General features: G+C 48.0%; 1 protein-coding gene across 7 annotated transcripts in view; it reads right to left on the bottom strand.

Moving 5' to 3' along the window:
- Positions 1-22,225, bottom strand: part of Zdhhc3 (zinc finger DHHC-type palmitoyltransferase 3) — a 45,429-nt gene that overhangs the window by 4,026 nt on the left and 19,178 nt on the right. For 5 of the 7 annotated variants that reach the window (XM_052186877.1, XM_052186878.1, XM_052186879.1 and 2 more), the window contains 4 exons: positions 16,995-17,119; positions 12,297-12,393; positions 10,736-10,817; positions 7,603-7,733 (listed from right to left, as the gene is read on the bottom strand). In XM_052186877.1, coding sequence (XP_052042837.1) covers positions 7,603-7,733; positions 10,736-10,817; positions 12,297-12,393; positions 16,995-17,119 — 435 coding nt within the window. Of the gene's footprint in view, positions 1-4,101; positions 5,622-7,602; positions 7,734-10,735; positions 10,818-12,296; positions 12,394-16,935; positions 17,120-22,225 lie in introns of those variants that run through there. The other 2 variants (XM_052186881.1, XM_052186883.1) reach the window with 2 other exon arrangements.

Below are 22,225 nucleotides of genomic sequence, written 5' to 3'. Positions count from 1 at the left end.
AGTTTTCCCCACCCCCTTCTTTTTCTTTTCAAATCACTTTCTTAAAAGAGAAAGGAATTTGTTGTTGTTGTGGTAAGATGTTTATCTTTGGTAACACTGAATGTCATTCACAAGATACACAATTTTGCTGGTTTTTATAAGTCTGAAATTATTTCACAATGAGAAGTTCAAACATCAAAAGAACCCAAGACAGAATTGACACTGCATTACAATGAAAAGTTGAGAACTGGAATAAACAGGAGTGCAGACTAGGTAACCAGTTCTATAAATCGCAACAGTGTGGCAAGAAGAGACCATGTTGAAAGTTTTGCATGACCCTGGGCCATCCTGCAACCTGTGTCCTACTGTAAGAAGCATTTTGTATAGGTCTCCCCCCAACCCATGGACGGTTACTGTTGCAGATGGTGTGTATTTCTGTGGACTTGTCCACATTTCATGTTTTCACCATGGAGCAAGCACTAGTTTTGTAATGAGAACAAGAGACCTGAATTTTAATAGCCCCTGCAAGTCATGCACACAGGCAGATGCTGCCCTTCGCAGTCAGTACTAAGGGCCTGAGAGGCTGATACAGCAGCCCACGCTTGGTTAGAAGGTTATGCGGAAACAGGACATGTGCTTTTTTTCTCTTCACCAGGTGTTTTCCTCATTCTCTGACAAAGCCTCACTCTGTGGGTCTCAAAATTAGGCACAGGGGCAGAGCAAGCCCAGGATCATCACTGTAAAGTGGGGTGTTGGAATCAACTGGCCTGGGTGATGACATTCCTTTGCAGCTACATATATAGACATCAGGAGTGTCAGCTTTGAAGATGGAAACAACATATTCTAAGTAAACTGATGCATAAAACAGACCCCAGGGCTTCTTTTTCTAAGAGTTGCAGACTTAAAGGTGCCCAGGAGGCAAAATTCTGCAGTCTGAGGCTCACAGGTATGAGTCATGTCGGGCTCAATCGAACAGTGACTGACTCAGTGAGCAGGCCTTGACCTCACCTGAATGTCCTGTGGAGTCTGACCTGTGAACCTTTCACCAACACCCCACCATGGATGTGTGAGGCCTAAGACTCCAAGGGTGGCAGAGACCCCAAGCATGAGTTCAGGGCTTGTGAGACTCCTAGAATAGGACCCCCGTGCCAGCAGATAAGTTGGTCAGCACCCCACAGCAAGCTCTGTCGAGCTGGCCACATGATGCCAGCTCTTCATTAGGAGCCTCACATCCTTCTACTGTAGCCCACAGTACGAAACATCTTCCTGTTGCAATCCAGAACATACGCATACTTACAACCAAAACACTCTGAAGCACCATTCAGCAGGTAATGTATTTTTTGAAAAACGTTTTTTGCTGGGTATGGTGGTGCACATTTTTAATCCCAGCACTCGGGGGGCAGGAGCAGGGGCCTGGGCAGGAGCAGGGGCAGAGGAAGCCCCCATGCAGCTGTAACACACACAGAAACCAAAGCCCACACCACTCTACCTTCCATTTTTATCCAGTGCGTACAGAAACCATGAAAGTGGGTGATCATTGATTTACAGAGACCAACTAAGGCTTAGGGAGGCTGTCCAAGGTCATACTTTGGCAGTTAAATGGCCAAGCAGGGGTTGGAACACACACTGAGGTTAGACAAGTGCTGCTGCTAAACTCCATCACCCCAGCTGAAGAATTTCAGGTGTCCTTTATTCCACAGGAGAACTAGTGGTGCCTTTCCCCGAGGGTTTCTAGCAAGCCATCCTAGTACTGGTGGTCATCATTCTGTTTTTCTTTGTCCATGGGAGAGTAGAGGAGGGAGAACAGAGGCGATAGGCCAGGTTTGAGAGAAAATGCTGCTCTCAGAGGCTTCTTTCCTTTTCTCTTTTTCAAATAGGGTCTCACTGTGCTGCCTAGGCTGGTCTTGAACTCCTAACTTCCTGAGTGTTGGGACTACAGACACATGTACCTGGCTCTTTACAAAGTCTTTGCTTTTTGAGATAGGGTCTTATATACCCCAGGTTAATCCTGGGCTCTCTGTAGGCAAAGGATGACCTTGACCTGACCCTCTTGCCTCCACTTCTGAACTCGCCGGGTTTGCACATGTGCACCTCCATACTTGGCTTCAGATGAAGAGCCAGCAGTGTCAGTGAAGCTACAATGGGAACTGAAGACCAGAACACTGCTAGTGGTTGGGTTGCTCAGCCACTGTGGATCTGGAGAACTCACTAGACCCTCCTCACAGGAAGGTTGGTTCCTTGGTTCTACCCTTGTCTTGCTGTCTCTTCAGTAAAGGTGCCATTGGTCAAGACAAACTCAAATGACATTTTTAAAGAGAGCCCACAGATAACAGAGTGGAAGGGGCCAATGGTTCATCTGTGGGAGCATGCTGGCTTCAGATACCACACCCCAGGAACTAGGCTGCTGCACCTAGCAGCAGCAGCAGCAGCAGGGCTAACCTGAACCCCATCCCTATACATTCTGAGGCCCTGAGCTTGTTGCTTAGCACTGTGCAAAAAAGTGCTAAGTGCTGGCCCTTCTTTTTTGCTGGTACTGCTTGGCTAGTTCTCCCTTTGGAATTGGTGTCCTTTGTTTTGAAAGAAGAGAAATTGTGAACTTCTTAGTCTGGATGGAGGGTCCAAGCCCATCCTAGAGTGGGGTGTCTGTGGCACCAGTCTTGCATGGGTAGTCCTTACTAAGCACTTGGTAGTTTGCCTTATTTGGAAATTTCTCTCCTCAGGATGCAAAGTGGCTGAGTCAGAAAGAGCAACAGCTAGTGGCCCTTTAGCCTGTAAGTCTCATGAGGTCCAAGGCAACATGGTATTAAGAAAGGCTGGGCACACATTTCTACTGTATACATGTCACCAAGCTTATGCGAATACACAGATAGGACATGAAGAAATGGAAAGTACGTGGGATTACCCAGCCTACTGGCCATGTCTTCTTCACTCCTACTATCCAGTTACCATTCTGGAAGATGGGCTACAAAGGCTCACTTTCCAGTAGGCCACAGAGAAAGACCTTTTACTCCATCTGAAGGGATCAGAAGACTTAGGGCAGAGTCACTTGCTGACACACAGCTTTGGTCACTGTGCTCACAGAAAAGTGCTCCTGGCTTCAGAGAAAATGAAATGGGACTCACAGGCCACCCTAGGGTAGTCCTGTCTTGAGGCCCTTTTGCTGTTGTTTGAGCACTAAGGACAGCTACTTTGTAGCCTTTAGCCTATAATAATGCAGAGGGAGACTCATATGGGCCCTGGGCACATGCCTGTTTGGGGTGTGAGCTTTAATTTCAGGATTCAAATTCCTGTAGTGCCATCTACTGCATTCCTTAGAAACCCATGGGGAAAGCTATGAGCCATTCACAAAATGCCCTTGAAGGCTATTTCCTTAGTTCCAGACTTGAGGGGAAAAGTGTGTGTGTGTATGTGTGTGTAAGAAAGCGAGAAAATGGTGACAACAGAACCATAGCTACAGTGTGCAGTTGCTCACTGCCACAGCAGGCCTATGTTGAGTATTTGAGCAAGGCTGGACCCTTCTAACCTGCTGAACCTAGAACAGGCTCCACCTCTTTTATATAAACCAAGAGATATATAAATAAAGTTTCAAAGGCACCTGGAGGACAAATGCTATGATCTTCATCTAAAATAACCTATAAATGTCAATATATAAAGTTATGTGTAAAATTACACACACACACACACACACACACACACACACACACACACACACACACACACACACAAACACGCATGATGACCGTGCTCACACAAACCCAGGATTAAGTGGCACAGAAGAGGCAAATCAAAGCCTACTGAGGTATGGGAGGTGGACTATTCCTCAGGGTTGTTTCATCTGTCATCACGAGATACCATCAACAAGAACCCCCAGAGGAGCACGTGACACTGCTAGGCACTTTCTGTTGGCACAGCTTTTGCTCTCTGCTGGGCAGGCTCTAGCTCTAGACCCCAGAAAGACTGACCTCTTGGAGCCACAAAGCACCCTCCCCGCCAGCACATGTGGAGCCTTCTGCCTGCAGAAAGGCCAGCCACAGCCTTTAAGAACAAAACTAAACTCCCTCACCCTGCAGCCTGACACCACCTGCCCTCTGCACAGGCCATGGGGAGAGAGCAGAGCAGAAGCAGGTTTGGAAAAGGTTTATTGCATTGTTTCCATGTGGAAGCACTGACAGAGTTGGGAAGAGGCAGAATGTCTGTCCCACTGACTTCTGAAAAATCACAGGGCTACATTTACTTTCTTCCTACCCACAACTAGAATGAAAAACCTTATCCCCACCCCCACCCCAAGCAAAAGCTAAAAAGGGAGTTTTGTGGTGATTGCTTTAAAACTCACTGGTTTGGGGGACTTCATGATGCTCAGGTTCCACGTGGCTGTAGGGTTCAAGAGTAGTCTTTTCCTGGCACCTCCTACATCTCCTGTTCCTTCCCCAGCTCAAGACCAGCTCTTTCCTGTGCGACTTTGCTTAGCAGTACCTACTGATGGGAAGGCTCGTCCATGTGGCAGGCTGAGAAGCAGGTGAGCAGGAGCTACCTGGCAACTCTAGGAATGTTACCTAACATCTACAACCACTTCCCAGGCTAAACACACACAAGACACAGGTCTGTGCACATCTGGAGGACTTTAAACTCCAGAAAATATATGCCCATAACATGGTTAAAAATGAGATGATCCTGACAGGTGGGAGGCATGCCTGTTTCCCTCAGCATGACTGACATCTTGCTGGAAAAAGGGCGGGAACTGGGGTAGAAAGTAGTTGTAGCTTGCCTGAAATTGCTTTTCCTCTTGTGATTGTATAAGGCATTTTGAACTGGGAACATCAGTTTCTTAGTCTTCCCAAAAGCCAGAGTGACATAATTGCTGATTCAGAAAACAAAGGCCCCTTTACCTCTCCCACATCCCTTAAATCATTGTGTACACCCATGCCCATCAAGTATAAGGCTGACAATTGATTTCTGAGACTGAGGCAAACTGTCCACTTGGGCAGGAGGCCACTGCACCCAAGGACCCTTATGAAGGCTCCAGACCAATCTTTCCATCCTTAGGCCTCAAGGGGTTAGCATCATCTTCGATGAGGTTCTGAGTCTCGTGGGCGCCAGTGCTGCCCAGTGGGCAGGAGGTGGTCAGGGCCCTCTTGGCTTTCCTACTGGGCCAGTTCATCCACACACAGCGTCAGGGGGCAGTCAATTAGTAGAAAGGGCAGGGCCTGAGCAGCACCCTCGACGTTAGTCATGCTGACAGACAGCAGAGAGGAAACAGAGGCCAGAGAAGTGATTTTAAAAGGAAAAAGAGCAGCTTCGGTCATCAAAAAATTGAAAGGATGATTTTTTTTTTAAAAATAAAACATGAGGACTTTTTTTTCTCTGCAATGCTCAGCCATTTTTCTGAAGACATAAAAGAGTTTTAAGAGTTTTGGCCTAAACATTCACGAGAGCAGATGGGAGGCGCCATGATGAGGTCTGAGAGGCAATGCTGGTCAGGGTCCTCAGACCACATACTGGTATGGGTCTGCCTTCCCTTGGTCTGGTGTGGCAAAGGGGCTGGCCCAGCCTAGAGAAAAAGGGTGGCCAAAAACAGCTTTCATGTTCATCCACTTTGTTTTTTTAGCCCATCTTCTCTCTTCCTTTTTCAATTGTTCTATTCCCTGAAAACAAAAACAATCACACTTTCAGTCAGGCGCTCCATCTCTGCAGTTTTGGGAGGGATGTCCATATGCCTCAGGTGACCAGAGCGAACACTTCCTTTTCAAAACAGTAAAGCTACCTGCACAGCAAAGCTTTCTACTGACTCTCCCTGTCACTAAAAGTGGTTTCTGGCGGGCTTGCATTTACAAGGCCCTGAGGGTGAAGCGACAGTGATCTCTCAGCAGGCATCTGAGCCACTGTTGCCAACAAGATTGACACTGTCTAGTTCTGAGTCGTTGCTGGGTCAGGCCGTGCTCCGAGGCACCTGTGCATGCAAAGGCTTTGATGCATGAGATTGAAATTCTGACAACTGATGGTGGCTGTTGGTATGGAAAGATGCATAGGAGAGCTGAAGCTACAATGACCACTTTGCAGACAAAAAAAATCAAAAACAAAAACAAACAAAAAACTCCAAACAAACAAACAAACAACCCCCCCCCCCCAAAAACCAACAACAAACCAAGCAGCAGGTGAAGTGACTGCTCAGATACTGTCTCACCGGCCCGGAGGGTCAAGAGCAGCAGCTGGGCAGGGTGGGGAGACACAAAGGGGAAGGCGGAGACAGCTAGAGGCAGCTGAGAAGGAGAGGAATCACTAGAGGAAGAGCGAATTAGTGCAGGTTAGAGGTGGGGAGGCTTGCAGCCTCAGTCATGGTGAAGAGGTGAGGTGGGTCTTCCCAGACGAGCTTGGAGGACAAGGCAGTTCTCCCAGCTTGTGCCACTTTCCTTGTCAAGTCTTGGGAAAAACAAAAACAAAAATAAAAATGGGGCTAGGAAGAGTGTGTTTTTTCTCTCCTCCTTCAAATAGAGCCGCTGAGCTTCCAGAGAAGCAGAGAGCAGGGCTGTCTGTCTGTTCTGAGTCTTGGCCAAGAACAGGGTGGGGGCAGCCATGCTCTTCCTAGCATGAGCTAGGACCTCAGAGCCTAGGGACCTGGGAGGGCCAGGTAAGGGTGCCGGTGCAGACAACACAGTTCTGTTTAGGGACAGTTTTGATGAGGAAGAACAACGAGAAGAGACTGTCAGTTTATCTACTGCCCCCAAAACATGCTCTGGGGGACCTAGAAGTGCTTCCCAAATGGGCAGGGCCTGGCAGTCACATTTGGGCTTCCTATAGGTCTTCTGCAGAACAGCTGGTTCCATTTACCAGTATGATATATGGCTGAATATACACCAAACCTTTTGCAATGACATGAATTCTTATAAATGACATAGAGTGGCTAAAAGGAGTCAAAAGCACTGGGAACCACCTAGAACTTAGGGCACTCTGGTGGTGGGCAGCACGACCTCTCTCTGCTTCTAGGTCCACAGAGCTGGAGCGCCTGAAGCCATGGAAGAAGCTGTCCTCCATCTAAGGGCACGGACCACAGCTGAAAGCTCTCTCTGGGAAGGTAAAGCCAGGAGCAAGCAAGAGGTTGGATCCGGTCCCCATCATTTTTTTTCACATTCAAGGCAAAGTGCTGCCCATGCCATCTTCTAGAACCCAAACACAAACGTCAAGAAACGTCACATCACAACCACTTCAAGACTTCTGGGTATCTTTGGAAGGCCAGAAATTGGCTGCAGGACATGAGGTAAGTGGGTGAGAAGACAAGAGGATGGGACGATTAAGGACCAGAATGTGCTGTTCTGGAGGCTCAAAGCAGATGACTCCTGGATCCAGTAGACATCAGTTCTAGAAGCTGACGTCTGGAAGCCTTGCTGGGAATGACAAGAGCCTGGCAGAATGCCTGACAGGATACAGTGTATAATAAAGAGGGACTTGTGACAAGGCAACCTCTGGCTAAGGCTGCAGGCAGGGTCATTCCATGCAACCAGGCAAACCTGCATAAACATGACCAGGTCACAGAACAGAAGGCACTGTAACCCTGCACCCTGAGCCCTCAGGACTGACAGGCGAATGGGTCCCAAAGCCAAGGTTAGAGGAGGTGGGCGCCTTGCTTACCGTCTCATCTGTGCAAATGGAGTGCACTTGGGTCCCGAACATCACTGATGTGAAAATGAGGAAGAGCAGGGCCTCGAAGCACAGCAGGATGAGCAAGATGACAGTGGTGGGCGGCGAGAAGGAGCTGCACTCTGCAAGGCAAGCAGCATGGGGATTGTAAAGGCTGTATGGCTACCCCCCCTCCCACCCGCCTCCCGCTGACTCCCAACAGACTGGGCTGCTGGATTCCTCTTCACTGACTAGTACACCTCAGTTCATCACCCTCAGGCCACACAGAGGCCTGCTTGGAAGAAGTCTTTCAGGCCTCATGACACCTCAGGAGACCCTGCCTTTCCCTAGAGAACACAGGATGCAGGTTCAGAAGCCTGAAGTCCTGGCCTGTCCAGATCTTTCCTGGAGAGGTATCCCCAACCCCAAACTGCCTCTAGCTCAGCCACCTCATGCTTCCTTTGCATCCCAGGGGAGAGACTAGGGTAGGCCCAGAGGAGTACCGAGTAGTTTGGGGACTTGAAAGGGGACTATTTGCCAAGCAGTGGTCTGACCAGTGAATGGAAATGCCCCTTCTTGCCAGGGCCATCTATGTACCTGAGACTGTCAGTCTCTCCCTGGAGCTTTTACTGCTCTGTTCATAGTTGGGCTAGCTCTAGGCATCTGCTCCCTTCCACTGTTGTTCAAGCAGTGACGTGTGTCTGCAAGTGTGGTTTCTGAGCAGTGAACAAAGCCTAACTCGAGCACACGGCACTCCACGGCTCTGAGGGAAGAACACTGGGCCACACCTGGGATATGCCTAGCATCAGCTCTGGTGATGTGCGGGTCGCTCAGTTTGGCTTGTAGGGCGTGGTCTGCTTCCTCTGCTGAGGAGGCTGCATGGATCTTGACTATCTAGGAAGGGAGGTAGGAAAGAATAGGAGTGCCACCATCACTGTGTGTGTGTCAGGGAGGCTGGCATCGCATCTGACATGCCCTCCTCTTATCTGCTTCCCTGAACTTACACCTCCACACGAATTCTCTTCTTTTTATATGTGTTGGCTTCTGCCTCCACGTGCATTATCTACCACTTGTGAGCCTCATGCCTGTGTCATATCCACTGGAACTGGTAGTTTCTTCCTGATGCCTACCTATCTTAATAGCCCACCGACCAGAGGAACTGGCTGTGGATGATTACAGGCAAGGTTACCTGACTGGCCCCGGGTAGTCAAGGGTGCCGGAAGAAGCAGGGCTCTAAGCCTGACAGACACGAGTAAGGGATAAGAGTCTGACCACAAGTCCAACTATGCTCACCCTAACATTCTACCCTGGCCTGCCTTTCCCATCCCTCCCATGTGGAATTGGGATTACCCCTTTCTTTCCTTACCTGATGCGTGTCTCTCTCACTAAACCTACTTTAGGTTCCAGGCAGCCATTCAGCCAATCTTGGAATGACGCCTGACTGCAGGTCTCTAGGCAAGAGGCCTTGGCGTCCTGAGACTTACTTTCCCTTCAGTACAGGGATATGGATAAGAAGTGATAATAGAACATCTATATACCTCACGTCAGCTGTGTGTTGTGTGATATGCAGTGTGTTTTCTTTGTATGTATGTATGTATGTATGTATGTATGTATGTATGTATGTATGCATGCATGCATGAGTATGTTCACTCACAAGATAGAGGTCACATCCTTGTCAACTGCCAGAGAGCAGTAGACTAGGGGATTAGGGGAGCCAGAGAGGCTCTCTGCTCCCTCCCTTCTTTCACCAGGCCTTGAGAATTTCCAAAGGAATGGATCAAGGCCCAAGGAATGTAGAACTCTCCACCTCTTATTTGAATGCTAACTCTAGGCACCCATCCTGGGGCACAGTTCCTCGAGCCTCCTGTACAAAGTCTATTCTTGAACGGGGACTCCATTCCCTCCATCAGGAATCTGGCTGGGAGGACCCGAGGCGTTGGAGGGAGCAAAGTCTGAATGCCTGCTCCACACTAAGGCTTGAACTTCAGGTAAAAGATCTTGGCATTATGCTCATACTCTGAACCCGGATTTTTATCATCTATAAATAAGGAACATTCTCCTATTCTGGGGCTTATAGGGTCTACACTGCACATTTCCTAGCTCCCATCGGGTTCTAACAGCCCTGTCAGCAGGACCACCAAGCAGACTGTGACAGGCAGCATTATGCTATCATTGCCCAACATGACACAGGAGGGAGGTTTGTGATGATGCGATGACCTCATTGGACATCCTATATCAAGTTGCCAGGGCCACACCAGAATTGACCTGGATTGCCAGGGCCTAACCATGTACTTTCAGAATGCTCATCAAGCGTGCCAGAACTGGTGGACTCACTTACTTCTGCAGATGGCATCCTGCTTGTCCCTGCTCTCCTCTCAGAACTGGAAAGGGGTTCCTTGGTCAGGTCACCCACCTTGCAGACTATGAGTGTGAAAGTTCTAGTCCCACATGTGGCTATTTGTTATTTTTTTTGCTTTCCCACCCCCGTTTCTCCCTGTTATAAATCTGCAAATTTAAATGGAATACTTGTGAAGTAGGGGAGACATGGTCTATGATCTTTAATCTAAGTTAGTATTATCAAGACAAACAATCTGAAAAAAAACTCCTCCTCCTACACACACACACACACACACACACACACACACACACACACACACACAACCAAACAAAGTTAAAAACCCTTATGCCCTAGGCAAGAAGTTAAAAATGGATCTCTGGGAGATTGGGGTAAAATGACCTTGAACAGTGCCCTGTTTAGAGCTTGGGGGAGGACAGCTTGCCTAGTGTAGCCCTGGGCTCCATCCCCAACAGTAAAACAAGTAAAAAGTGCCTTGCCAAGACTCAACGCTCTCTCTCCCACTACCCTCTTCAAGATTCTGGCCTCTGTTGACTTGGGGCCAGGTCTCTCTTGAGACATGCTCAGTTTGATCCTGTCCAACTTAGTAAGTTGCCTGTCTAAACTGAAGGGTCTGTTTTTTATCATTGAAAAAAAAAAAAAAAGACTAGTACCTCTTATGGTCTGATCAGTCTGTAGGGTTTCAGAAGATATAATAAAGTGAGGCTGGGCTGGTACTGCAAAGGGCCCCAGGCCACTCAGGTCCTATACTCTCTCTACAGAAGGAAGAGAAATCCTGGCAATACTTACTTGTCCAGTCTTCTTCAAAGCAATGCAGGAAGTGGAATCCCACCATGATGAGGGCGTGCAAGGAAATGAGAGCTATGTACATCTGAAACAGGAAAGCAGTGCTGAGCCATTGCTGGGATAATCATCTCCTAACTATGCAGCCCCCAGGACAGCGCTGAACCATTGCTGGGATCATCTCCAAACCATGCAGCCCCCAGGACAGCGCTGAACCATTGCTGGGATCATCTCCAAACCATGCAGCCCCCAGGGCAGTGCTGAGCCATTGCTGGGATCATCTCCTAACTATGCAGCCCCCAGGACAGCCATCTCCTAACTATGCAGCACCCAGGACAGCGCTGAACCATTGCTGGGATCATCTCTAAACCATGCAGCCCCCAGGACAGCACTGAACCATTGCTGGGATCATCTCCAAACCATGCAGCCCCCAGGGCAGTGCTGAGCCATTGCTGGGATCATCTCCTAACTATGCAGCCCCCAGGACAGCGCTGAACCATTGCTGGGATCATCTAACAACTATGCAACCCCCAGGGCAGCGCTGAACCATTGTTGGGATGAGCTCCTAACATGCAGCCCCCAGGACAGTGCTGAGCCATTGCTGGGATCAGCTCCCAACTATGCAGCCCCCAGGGCAGTGCTGAGCCATTGCTAGGATCATCTCCTAACATGCAGCCCCCAGGGCAGTGCTGAGCCATTGCTAGGATCATCTCCTAACTATGCAGCCTCCAGGGCAGTGCTGAGCCATTGCTGGGATCAGCTCCTAACATTCAGTCTCCAGGACAGTGCTGAGCCATTTAGGATCATCTCCTAACATGCAGCCCCCAGGGCAGTGCTGAGCCATTGCTAGGATCATCTCCTAACATGCAGCCCCCAGGGCAGTGCTGAGCCATTGCTGGGATCAGCTCCTAACATTCAGTCTCCAGGACAGTGCTGAGCCATTGCTGGGATCAGCTCCTAACATTCAGTCTCCAGGACAGTGCTGAGCCATTGCTGGGATCAGCTCCTAACATGCAGCCTCCAGGGCAGCTACTCAGAACATGCTCTACATGCAGACTCTGCCAGGTGGAGGCCAGATAGGAGACCAGTGCCACAGGAGACCTGTGACTCCTCCAGTCCACAGACCCCCTATTTCTTGTTTTGAGTAGGATGTTAGCTGTTCTCTGGGAATACATGGAACCAGAACAGATGCACAGCCTAAACACAGGCATGACTTAGGCTGTGTGGGGCACATCAAATCTGCTGCTGCTTCTAACTTAAAAGGTCAGAGTGCCAACTATTCTCCATCTACCTGTAGCTCAAAGTTTGAGGCCACCGGCAACACTGCCTTCCCTAGCTACTGGGCCTAGTTCTGAGTGGTACCCAGAACATAGCACTTGCCTCCAGCTAGTCAAACAAATCAGCTTTCGACATGCATAGAAATGCATGGCATTTGTTGAGCCAGAGAGATACTAAGTGAGAAGGCAGAGAGCCACACAGTAGGCAGTGTTCTTAACAGCAACGGAGACTAAAAGTGCTGAGATTTTCCAAGGAACAATGAGTTCCCCTGCCTCAGATGCTAACTTACTGTGAATAGGACAAAGTACTTCTGGTTGTTCTCGCCGACACAGTTGTTGACCCAAGGACAGTGGTGATCCATCTTGCGAATGCACCGCTTACAAACACTGAAACGACCCATAATTCAGACCTTCAGCAAGGGTGACCATCACACAGTTTGATATCAAACACTACACAAGTAACAAAGCAGCAGGTGCTGGGGTGACCCAGAGGGGACACTGGAATTGTGGCTTCAGCTCAATACTTCTGCAAGAAGACTGGAATGCAGTCAGGACTTCCAGGGCAAGTCACTCCCCACTAGGAGTCAGAAGCATTTGTTTCCAAGGCATCTGCACACATTAACAGGCCAGAACGGGCCCAGGTTAAGAAGCCTCCTGAAACTTAGAAATTGGGTTTCCTGAGGAGGCTAAGTGAGAGGAGTTTGGGAAATGTTACTGTAGGACAGGATACAGGGAAAGGGCTGGCAGAAGATCCAGAAGTTCTACCAAACACTAGCAGAAAGGGAATATCCTTTTTCACGTAGTAGGGACTGTAGTAGCTTGGCAAACTTGGGTCGGTGGGTCCCTGTCATTTGACGCAGATGAGCAGAGGCTTCACACTGCTCTCCACCCTTTCTCTTCCCCATCACTCCAAAGGCCTCATCTCATGACACGCATGCTGCCAACAGGCACTGCTCAGACATGCTAGCCTGGTTTCACGATCTTCAGGAGCAGGACAAGAGGAGGCAAGAAGAGGAAGTCCACCACGGATGCAGCTGCAGCAGTCAGGCCCAGCAGCTACACTACTGTCTGTCTGCTCTGTCTCTTCTATTACCAGCTCTAACACATGTGGATTATGTGCACAATAAATCAACACTTTTTGTGTTTCTCTGTGTAATCTGGTTGTCTTGGAACTTGTTCTATGAACCAGGCTGGCCTAGAACTCAGAGATCCACCTGTCTTTGTCTCCTAGGTCAGGCAAGGAGTGTGGGGTGGTCTGCTCACTATGTACCAGGCCTCTGCTTGCCATAGGTGAGATCACCACATACTATTATCTTACGGGCACATAACCTAATGCAGTGAGCTCCGTGCCTTCACGGCCTACTCATTTTAAGGACAGACTCCTGAGAGTAGCCACTTCTTGCTTATGCTCTAAGCAGGACGCCTTCCACACTACTTATTTCTAGGTTTTCAAGTACAGACTTGAGTCAGTGAGGGGTCTATTGGACAGAAACACCAAGTGGCCTCTGGTTCTGGAGGCAATGCAGATTTTAAACAAGTTCTCATAGCAAAGCCATCCTTCACACTGTGAAGAAAACAGGTATGAAAGAGCAGGAAGCTGGGTCTCACAAGGGGCTAAGGTGTGCTGGGCAACCAGGTTAGACAAACACATGCTTGAGGGAGTAGGAAAGTGGCTGTAGTCTCGAGGGTGGCAGTGGTGGGTGGTTTCCTGTTCTCCAGGACGTGAAGTGCCAAAGCAGCACTTTTCTTTTCCTTGGGCCAAACGGCTTCACGCAGAGCAGGCAGGGCTCTGGGGCCCAAGACTGAGGGTAAAGAAACAGCCACTCAACACAGAAGATGCTCTACAGAGATCTTTTCTGGTGCTGGGCCTTCTAGATTTCCCTCACTCCTCGTATCTTTTATACCACTGTTTTAAAAACCTATACTTCTCCCTTCTACTACTTCCTTGCCACATTTCAGCCCCCAGATCTTAGGAGACATTGACAAGCTCTTTGGCTTATATACATTAGCAGGTCCACTCTCAGGTTGTATTCCATCTCCAGCAGGCATAAAGAACAATCTTTGGTGTGCAGCCTTTAAGCAGCTAGCAAAAGTTCTCTTAATCATCCTGGGTGCTGGGCCAGCATCAGACACATAACTATGTCCCACAGGAGCACTTACCACATTGTCATGCTGCACAAATAAGCCTTTCCTGACTCAGTGGAGTGACTCTGGACTTAGCCTGGCTGGGTCTGAGTGTGAAGGCTAAGGCTCACACAGTAAGAAGCAGGCAAAGAGAATGGGTGAAACCCCAAGAGAGCAGGGGAGAGACAGAGGGAGCCATGCTTTCACACAGGATTTCATCACACAACAAAACTGTAGGCAAAGTAACAACATCCCATACTCTAGCTTAAAAAAACTCTGAAGAGACTGGGTAGCCAAGGAAAGAAGAGAACAGGGACCCAAGGGCAGTTCTCCGTTTTGTGGCTGGATGAAGAAACAGGCCCACCAAATCAGCCTAGACCATCATCCTGTTCCTCAGGTGAGCACCAGGTCCCATGACAATGTATTTGGTGACTGTGAGGACTAGAAAACCAAGCAACTGGAGTCTATCAGGGTTCTAGGTTTCTGATGAGGGCTCAGCCTCAGTGTGCATGTGTGTGTGTGGGGGGTTATAGGAAGCATCGGGTGGTAGGCTCAGTTAAGGCCAGGCTTTGCCTCCCCTGGGATCTTACCATATAAGCCAAAGGCCTTAGCTCTACAACAGCATAAACCCCTAAGGGATTCCACTTGGTCTCTTGTTCTCACAAATGGGAGGACCCCAAAAGAATGAAAGCGGGAAGCTGGGTCTCACAAGGGGCTAAGGTGTGCTGAGCAACCAGGTTAGACAAATACATGTTTGAGGGAGCAGGAAAGGGAATAGCCTAGGATTATAGGGCTTCTGCTGGAGGGAAAAGCCTACCTACAGACGCAGGGCTGGAAAGCATACTCTAGATCAACTGTTCTCCATCTGTGCGTCTCGACCCCTTAAAGGATCGTCTCCTAAGGTTTCATATAAAATATATTGCCTATCAGATATTTACACATTATAATTCATAAGAGTACCAAAATTACAGTTATGAGGTAGCAAGGAAAATAATTTTATAGTTGAGGTCACCACAACATAAGGAACTGTATTAAAGGGTCACAGCATTACCAAAGCTGAGAAGCACTGGCCTATATGCAATGTTTTGTGTTTGGCTATGATCCCACCAGAATTCTGGGAATGGAGATAATATCAACTTCTAAAGATTCTACCAGAAGCAGGGGAATATAGAAAGAGGTACAAGTGTGGGCCTCTATCTGAAAATAAGACTAACACACACACACACACACACACACACACACACACACACACACACACACACACACACACGACCATATAGTAGCCTTTGAGCTAACAGACCATCAACTTCCCCAATGTTCTGAAGAGCCTGGGTCACCATACACTACCATAAAGCAACAGCTGTCAGCACACATTTTCTGGGGCAGACACAGGCAATTCAGTATCTTCACAAGGTTACTCTGAACCAGCAGTTCTTGCTTTGCTCAAACTATTTACTGGCACGTAGATGCCCACTTTGAATCGTTTTAGGGTGGAGGTGGGGAGCTGGTGGTAGTTGTAGTAAAGAGAATACCAGGTGCTGGGCCAGAGAATAAGGAAAGAGAAAGCGCCACCGCAGTAGCATGGAGGCTGCTTCCTGCAGCCAGCTCTCCGCTTCCTGCAGCCAGCTCTCCGGTTCCTGCAGCCAGCTCTCTGGTTCCTGCAGCCAGCTCTCTGGTTCCTGCAGCCAGCTCTCTGGTTCCTGCCTAACCTTTGTATCTCTAACCACCTTTATGTGGTTTTGTCCACTCACTGCTGGTCACTCATAGCTAGTTACATTCAGGTCTCACAACAAGGAAGGGACTCAGCCTGAGAACTGCACTGGATTTAAAACACTAACCTCTCCAGCTTCAAGGTCGGGCCTCTGGGGTGGCAGAAGGGTAATAAATGCCATCTCAGGCACAAGAAGCAAGCCTCAACACACCTCAAAGGCAAGTTTAACCAAGACAGAGCTCCTTAGAAAAAGCAGAGCTTACCCATCAAACACTCAGAGCTGCCTCTGTGTAAATCAACTTCGAATCTACCTAGGTAGAGATTGAGCCCCATGAGGCCCCAGAGCCAGAATGGCAGGATCCAGACTTGTCTCAGGTTCCACTTGCCATGTGACCTTAAAGCAGTCATTCCATACCATGCAGCTAGTTCCCCATCCAGGGTATCACCCATCCAGCAGTCTCTTATCTCTAGGAGTGGCCATGAACATAGAAATGAGATTGATGATGAGAGAGAGGGTGGACTGAGGAGCTGACTGACACGTGGGTGACAGAAACAGATCCTTTCACTGACACTGCACAACAAAGACCTTTCAGCCACTCAGTGGTCTCTCGCTTATTCTCATTCATTCATATTCATTCATTCTCTCTCCCTCCCTCTCCCTCTCTGCAGTGCTTCAGGCTAGCAAAGCAATTCCCTCCAAACCCTTCTCACTCCAAACATATGGCATGTTGTGAAGATAACCAAATGACACTAGGTCTTTGTAATTTGCCATTTATAGATCTCTTGTAATGATGAAATGCAATTTTTAGTTCTACGTCTTCTCATGGAGAAGACCCAAAGAACCTTGATGATATAAAGGGAACTCCCAGAACAGCTGCTTAAGAGCTGTGCTTGTCACAAGCTCTGCAAGTGTTGCTTCAAGGAAGGTCTGAGTGGTGCCTTTGTCTCATGGACTGGACACTCACAGATTTTCCAAAGCTTCAAGATATTCAGGAAACCAGGAGTATCTCAATCTTATAGACTCTGAAAAAGAGGTTTCATCGGCATCCCTGGCCCACTCAAATGCCTTTTCCAAGCTAGTGGTCACTCCTTGCCTGGGTGGGACACTCAGAAGTCCCAGTGCTGGCCTGGTGCTGGGGAAAGTCCATGGTACCTGCAGTGGTGTGCCCGGTCGGGCTTGATGCTGCAGCACTTGGGACACTTGTACACCACCTGCCCAGGCTTCAGCTGAAGGCTCTCGATGAACTCTTTAGTGGCATTTCCTTTGGGCACTGCCCCCTAAGAGAATAGGAAAGGCATCAGGGTCAGTTGTCACTCTGTAGTGGAGGCAATTATGTCAAAGTCCCCACACACATGGGCTCTATGTTCCAGATCACAATAGGCCATACTGTTCTTGGGATTAATGTTTTGCTTTCATTTGTCAGCACTGGTTTTTGTTGATCTATTCTTCCCACCCTGGGAACATCATGGTAGTGGTTGGGCTCACTGACTCTTCAGAGCACTGTCTTGGGAAGGGCCACTGCTGACAGGCATATCCCATAGCTCACCTCTTCCATGCCTGACATGCGGCTTGATATTTAGTGGGTTCTGCTTTCTTTACTTTTTACCTGTGAGACTATTCTGAAGGATGGGCATTCTGTATTAAATAATAGGCGCCTCTGGTATCTGACATGTTATTCCACAATGGTAAGACATTAATATTTGATACTTGGTTCTAGAGTCTGTTTGGACTCTGTACACATCTGAACAGACGGACACAGACAAAACACCAACTTGTGCAGAGTCTCAATAGCCAGTGCCACCAAGTACCCACCTTAACCTAAGCCCAGTGCTCGCCCTTCATCACTATGGACTGACTCAATCTCCAGGACTTGTGTTGTTTTCCTCCTACATGTCCACCTAGCCCCACCCCCCCATAGGTATGCTGTGGAAATTACTGCATTAAGAGATCAGAGGAGGCAGCAGCCAATAACTAATAACCAGGGAACAGAAGTTTTAACACCCTGATGTCTAAGGGCCGCTGAAAAATGGAAGGGCATGTCCCAGGGAGAGCTGTGGGACAAAAGTGACCGCAGGGCTCATGCCAGGCCACAGCTTATGGGGTGGGGGTTCTCTTGGTGGCCTAGTGTCATTAGGGGTACAGGCAGAAGCTTAGGCCCCCGTGCTTTGTGAGCCAGATAAGATGATGGACAGAGTGACGACTGGTGGTTCACTAAGGACACAGCAGTACCAGACCCGACAAAGCATGTCGAGTAGAACTAGCTAAGACCGTGGGCGAGGTGGTAACAGGAGAGAAGCATCAATGGGGGTGAGCTTGCAGCTGCTGGTAAACTCGTCAGCCACAGCAGAGTAGCAGAGAGGCAGCTGACCCAGGAAAAGGTGTCCAGCAGGATGGCTTAAAACACGGATCAGGAAAAAGAGCGATTAGTGGCACAGTGCAGGAGTACTAACTAGGTGTGCTTTAAGTCTACATCTCATACTTGACAGTGGTGTGGCCACAACAGGTGCCATCACTGTGCCTTTGCTTCCTAATAAGTGACCCGTTTATCCAATGCTCGGGATTTACAGCACACAGGAGGCGCTTGGACAGTGCCCTCCATAGCCAGGTGGTGCTCAGGAGCACTTCAGGTGCTCATCTGGAGTAGGAGTCCAGCAGTGCACCACACTGACGCTATGAAGCTCTACAATCCACCCAGACTCTAAGCAGCACGGCTGTGGAAAGTCAGCAGGGAGCAAAGCCTGTACACACCTGGGCTGCACAACAAATCTAATAGGACCCAGAGGGTGTGTGGAGGGGGTGGGGCACACAGAGCAGCACTCCCCCGACCCCCTGACCACATCTGACAAATTGGAACAGGCCAGAGAGGCAGAAGGAACAACAGCTGGTCGTTAGGATCTACCCTATAGAGGAATTTTAGAAATGGAAGACTTTCTTAAGAAATGCAAAGATGTATGCAAGTTGTGGTTTGCTTTTGCAACCGAGAAGGTACCTCACAGGAAACAGACTCCAGCTAAAGTGACTGCACACACTGGCCAAATAAGTCCTCCTGTGCTGGAAAGAGGGCTGATGGGAGCTGTGAAGTGCAGACACAGGTGCAGTGAGGCAGGCCAGGAGAGCACCTGAAGGTCCCAGCCCCCAGAACATATAATGTTCTCACTATTGCTTACTAGTCAGCTGGTGATTAGAGCCTTCCTGAAAGTGTGCCTCCAACTGCACAAACCTCCCGGAAGCCTGAGTCCCATCAGACCAAGGTCCCACCTGGCCAGCCACCTGAGCCTGTGATCAAAGCACCCTGAGGCTTCTGGCAGAGTCCCTTTCCAAACCCCGACAAAATTGCCTCTTCCACACTTGTCTGCTTGAAATCTCAGGGCTGTGGAAACTGTTACTACCTCACAGAGAGGAGTTCTTTTTGTTGAGTGTAGTCCTCCACTGGTGCAGGGCATGGGTTGGAAGGTCTGCTGAGATACTTTGCCCCCTATTCTTTGTCCACATCATGGGAAAGTCCTGAAGCTGGCAGACCGCTGAAGCCTACATATCCAAACACATTGAGTTTTCTCTCATTTCCAAACTGATAAATACTTGTTTATAGTTTTCAAAAAAAGAAAATATAGAGATAAAAGGGAAAAGGAAAAACCTGACTTGATCACCTAAGAGAAGTATTACCTACATCGTGAAGTACTTTACAAGTCTTTTCTCTTGATACTCAGTAGGCTGTGAACACTTAAAACCACATCAGCCCCATTACAAAGCAAGATAAATTATGGCTCAGTCCACAAAAGCATGAAGAAGCTGCTAGAAGTTTCCTGCTGAGCATGGCATAGCCCTCTACCCTCCTGTTCGGTGGTATCCTGGCTGCCACATGTTATCCAGGCTAGAAATCTAGTGGCAACCTTCAGGTTTCCTCAGTCTGCTACACCCTTCATCTCCTCTGCAAAGGCTACTTCCACCTAAAATTGCCCTCAATCGCACAATCTCCTCATACCACTATCACAGGCTTCCCTGGCCATACCAGCCGCCCATTTCCAGGGTAAACATTCTAAATTGTGAATGCCTATGAGTTTTGTCATAAAGCCCTCACTAGCTCGCTGGTGACTATGGATCACAGTTTGAGCTCCTGGGCCAGGTGCACAAGCCACACCTGACCCTGGCCCCTATCTAGTGCTGGGTTCCTCCTGACACAATGCTGTCCTGTGTGTCTGTGTGTGTATGCCGGGGCTTTTGAACCTGCTAGCACCACCTAAAGCTCTCTAAGAAGTTTGACAAGAAGCATTCAAAGTCCTTTGTACCCATTTCAAAACCAGCATCTTCTTCCTGAGAGTCTGATCCTGGAGAACTGCCCACAGCAGGACCCTACAAGCAACTCTGACTCCCACAGTCTAAGCTGGCATTCTCAAAACACACTGTAAAATTACATGCCACAGCTCCAACATGACTGTAAATTCCCAAGACGAGAGAGACAATGTCTTTCAACCTATAGCCAAGCAAATTGCTCAGGGCCTGGCAGTAGGCCTGCATCCAATACACCTGAGCCAAATAATAATGCTACAGCAGACATTTATTGAGTGCTTATAATGTACAGGCATAGTTCCAAATGTTTTGTGACTGAGAGCATTTTGTCAGTTAATTCTGACAATAAATCTATAGGTGGGCAGAGACTATGTGATCCCTCATTTTATTGCTTAAGTGAGTAAAGCAGAGTCAGACAACTCCCAGGACAATGTAGCTAAGGGACAGGAGATTGAGGATCCAGGCCTAGGCAACAGACAAAGCACAAACATGTTTATTAGGTAGTTTTAATAAGAGACTTAGGCTGGGTGGTGGTGGTGCACGCCTTTAATCCCAGCACTTGGGAGGCAGAGGCAGGCGGATTTCTGAGTTCGAGGCCAGCCTGGTCTACAGAGTGAGTACCAGGACAGCCAGAGCTACACAGAGAAACCCTGTCTCAAAAAAACAAACAAACAAAAAACAAAAAACAAAAAAAAAAAAGAGAGAGAAACTTAGACTGAAAAAAGCTTTTCTTATTGTTTTGATGTTACATGCTATCTATCACACTCTTCTGCCAATGACTGTGTTAACAGTACATGAAAAAGAAAATTAAAAATAAGGCTTATTTCACAGCTGAGCATCTATACCTCCAGGTAAGGTGGTATATTGTGGCTAGGTAGTCACTGGGCAGTAATTGCCTATCTCTTGGGCAGACCTGTATCGTCCCTTGAGAGGATACAAGTAACAGGTTAGGACAGCTTAGTTCTGCTGAGACAGAATAAGCTATTCCTTAATAATTCCTATTTTTCAAGGTCTGTCAGAATATCCTGGGCCAGAAGGCTGAAGACAAGACCAATGCTCCAACTTCCTGACTTACTGGGGCTGTTGTATAGGTAGGCAGCTGTCCCAGCAATTTGTTCTGGAAGCTGTATTAGGCTTCCTATATTTTCAGATAGTATTGGTTGCTCTTGGATTTCTGACGGGGTTGAAAGACTAGCAACCCAGGCTATTTAACATTAAGAAAATATATTTGAGAAGATAGTTTTCAGAGTATAAAAGCTAAACCAGGATATAACATATGGATTTATAAGTCTTTTAAGTTAGGCTAGATGACAGAGTATTCTATTTAATTGACAAAAATGATGGACTGGGTGTTAGGTCTATTTTGTACTTTATAACTTACAAAATGGTAATAGTTGTGCTCAATTTATATCTGTCATGAAAGAGTCTTTTAAGTGGACACAAAGGGGGAAGTGCTGTGGATGGCCCCGGTGTTGTTTGTATTTCGATGTTAATTCCGCTTTCCCAGGAGGGGCTGTCTAGAAAGAGGAATGAGTCACATACTCAGGTTTCTAGTGAATCTTCTAATGAATAAAGAAACCAATCACTGGGCGAGAACGTGGGACTTCTGGATTGGACAGAGGAAGAACGAAGGCAGGAGTAAGAGAGGGACTTTTGAACAGGACAGTGAGAGGACAAGATGTAGCTACTAGTATTTCCCGGTTTAGATGGAAAATCTGCCAGGATTCACCACTGGAGGATTTAGATTTAATATGGCTTACAAGATTAGGATTCTAGTTGATGTGGCAAGCGAACGAGTTACCACTGATTCTGAAAAATAATAAATAAATAAATAAATAAATAAATAAATAAATAAATAAGGCTTGTTTCAATCATGTCTAGAATAGAACATACAAAGGAAAGAGATTGAATTTAAAGGAGAAAAGCAGGAGCAGTAGAAGGAAAAGTGCTATACCACTGGTCTTGGCAACTGAAGGCAAACTGCTTCTGGTGGTCCCTATAGACAAGTACTGAGAGGAAGGTGTGTGCTAAATCGAGACTGCAGACCAGGAGATATATTAACTGGATCAAGCAAGGTCACCACTGCTGCTACAATG

This window comes from Apodemus sylvaticus, chromosome 7 (assembly GCF_947179515.1).
Source record: "Apodemus sylvaticus chromosome 7, mApoSyl1.1, whole genome shotgun sequence".
In the NCBI taxonomy this organism is placed as follows: Eukaryota; Metazoa; Chordata; class Mammalia; order Rodentia; family Muridae; genus Apodemus; species Apodemus sylvaticus.
This window is presented reverse-complemented; position numbering and strand designations above follow the sequence as displayed.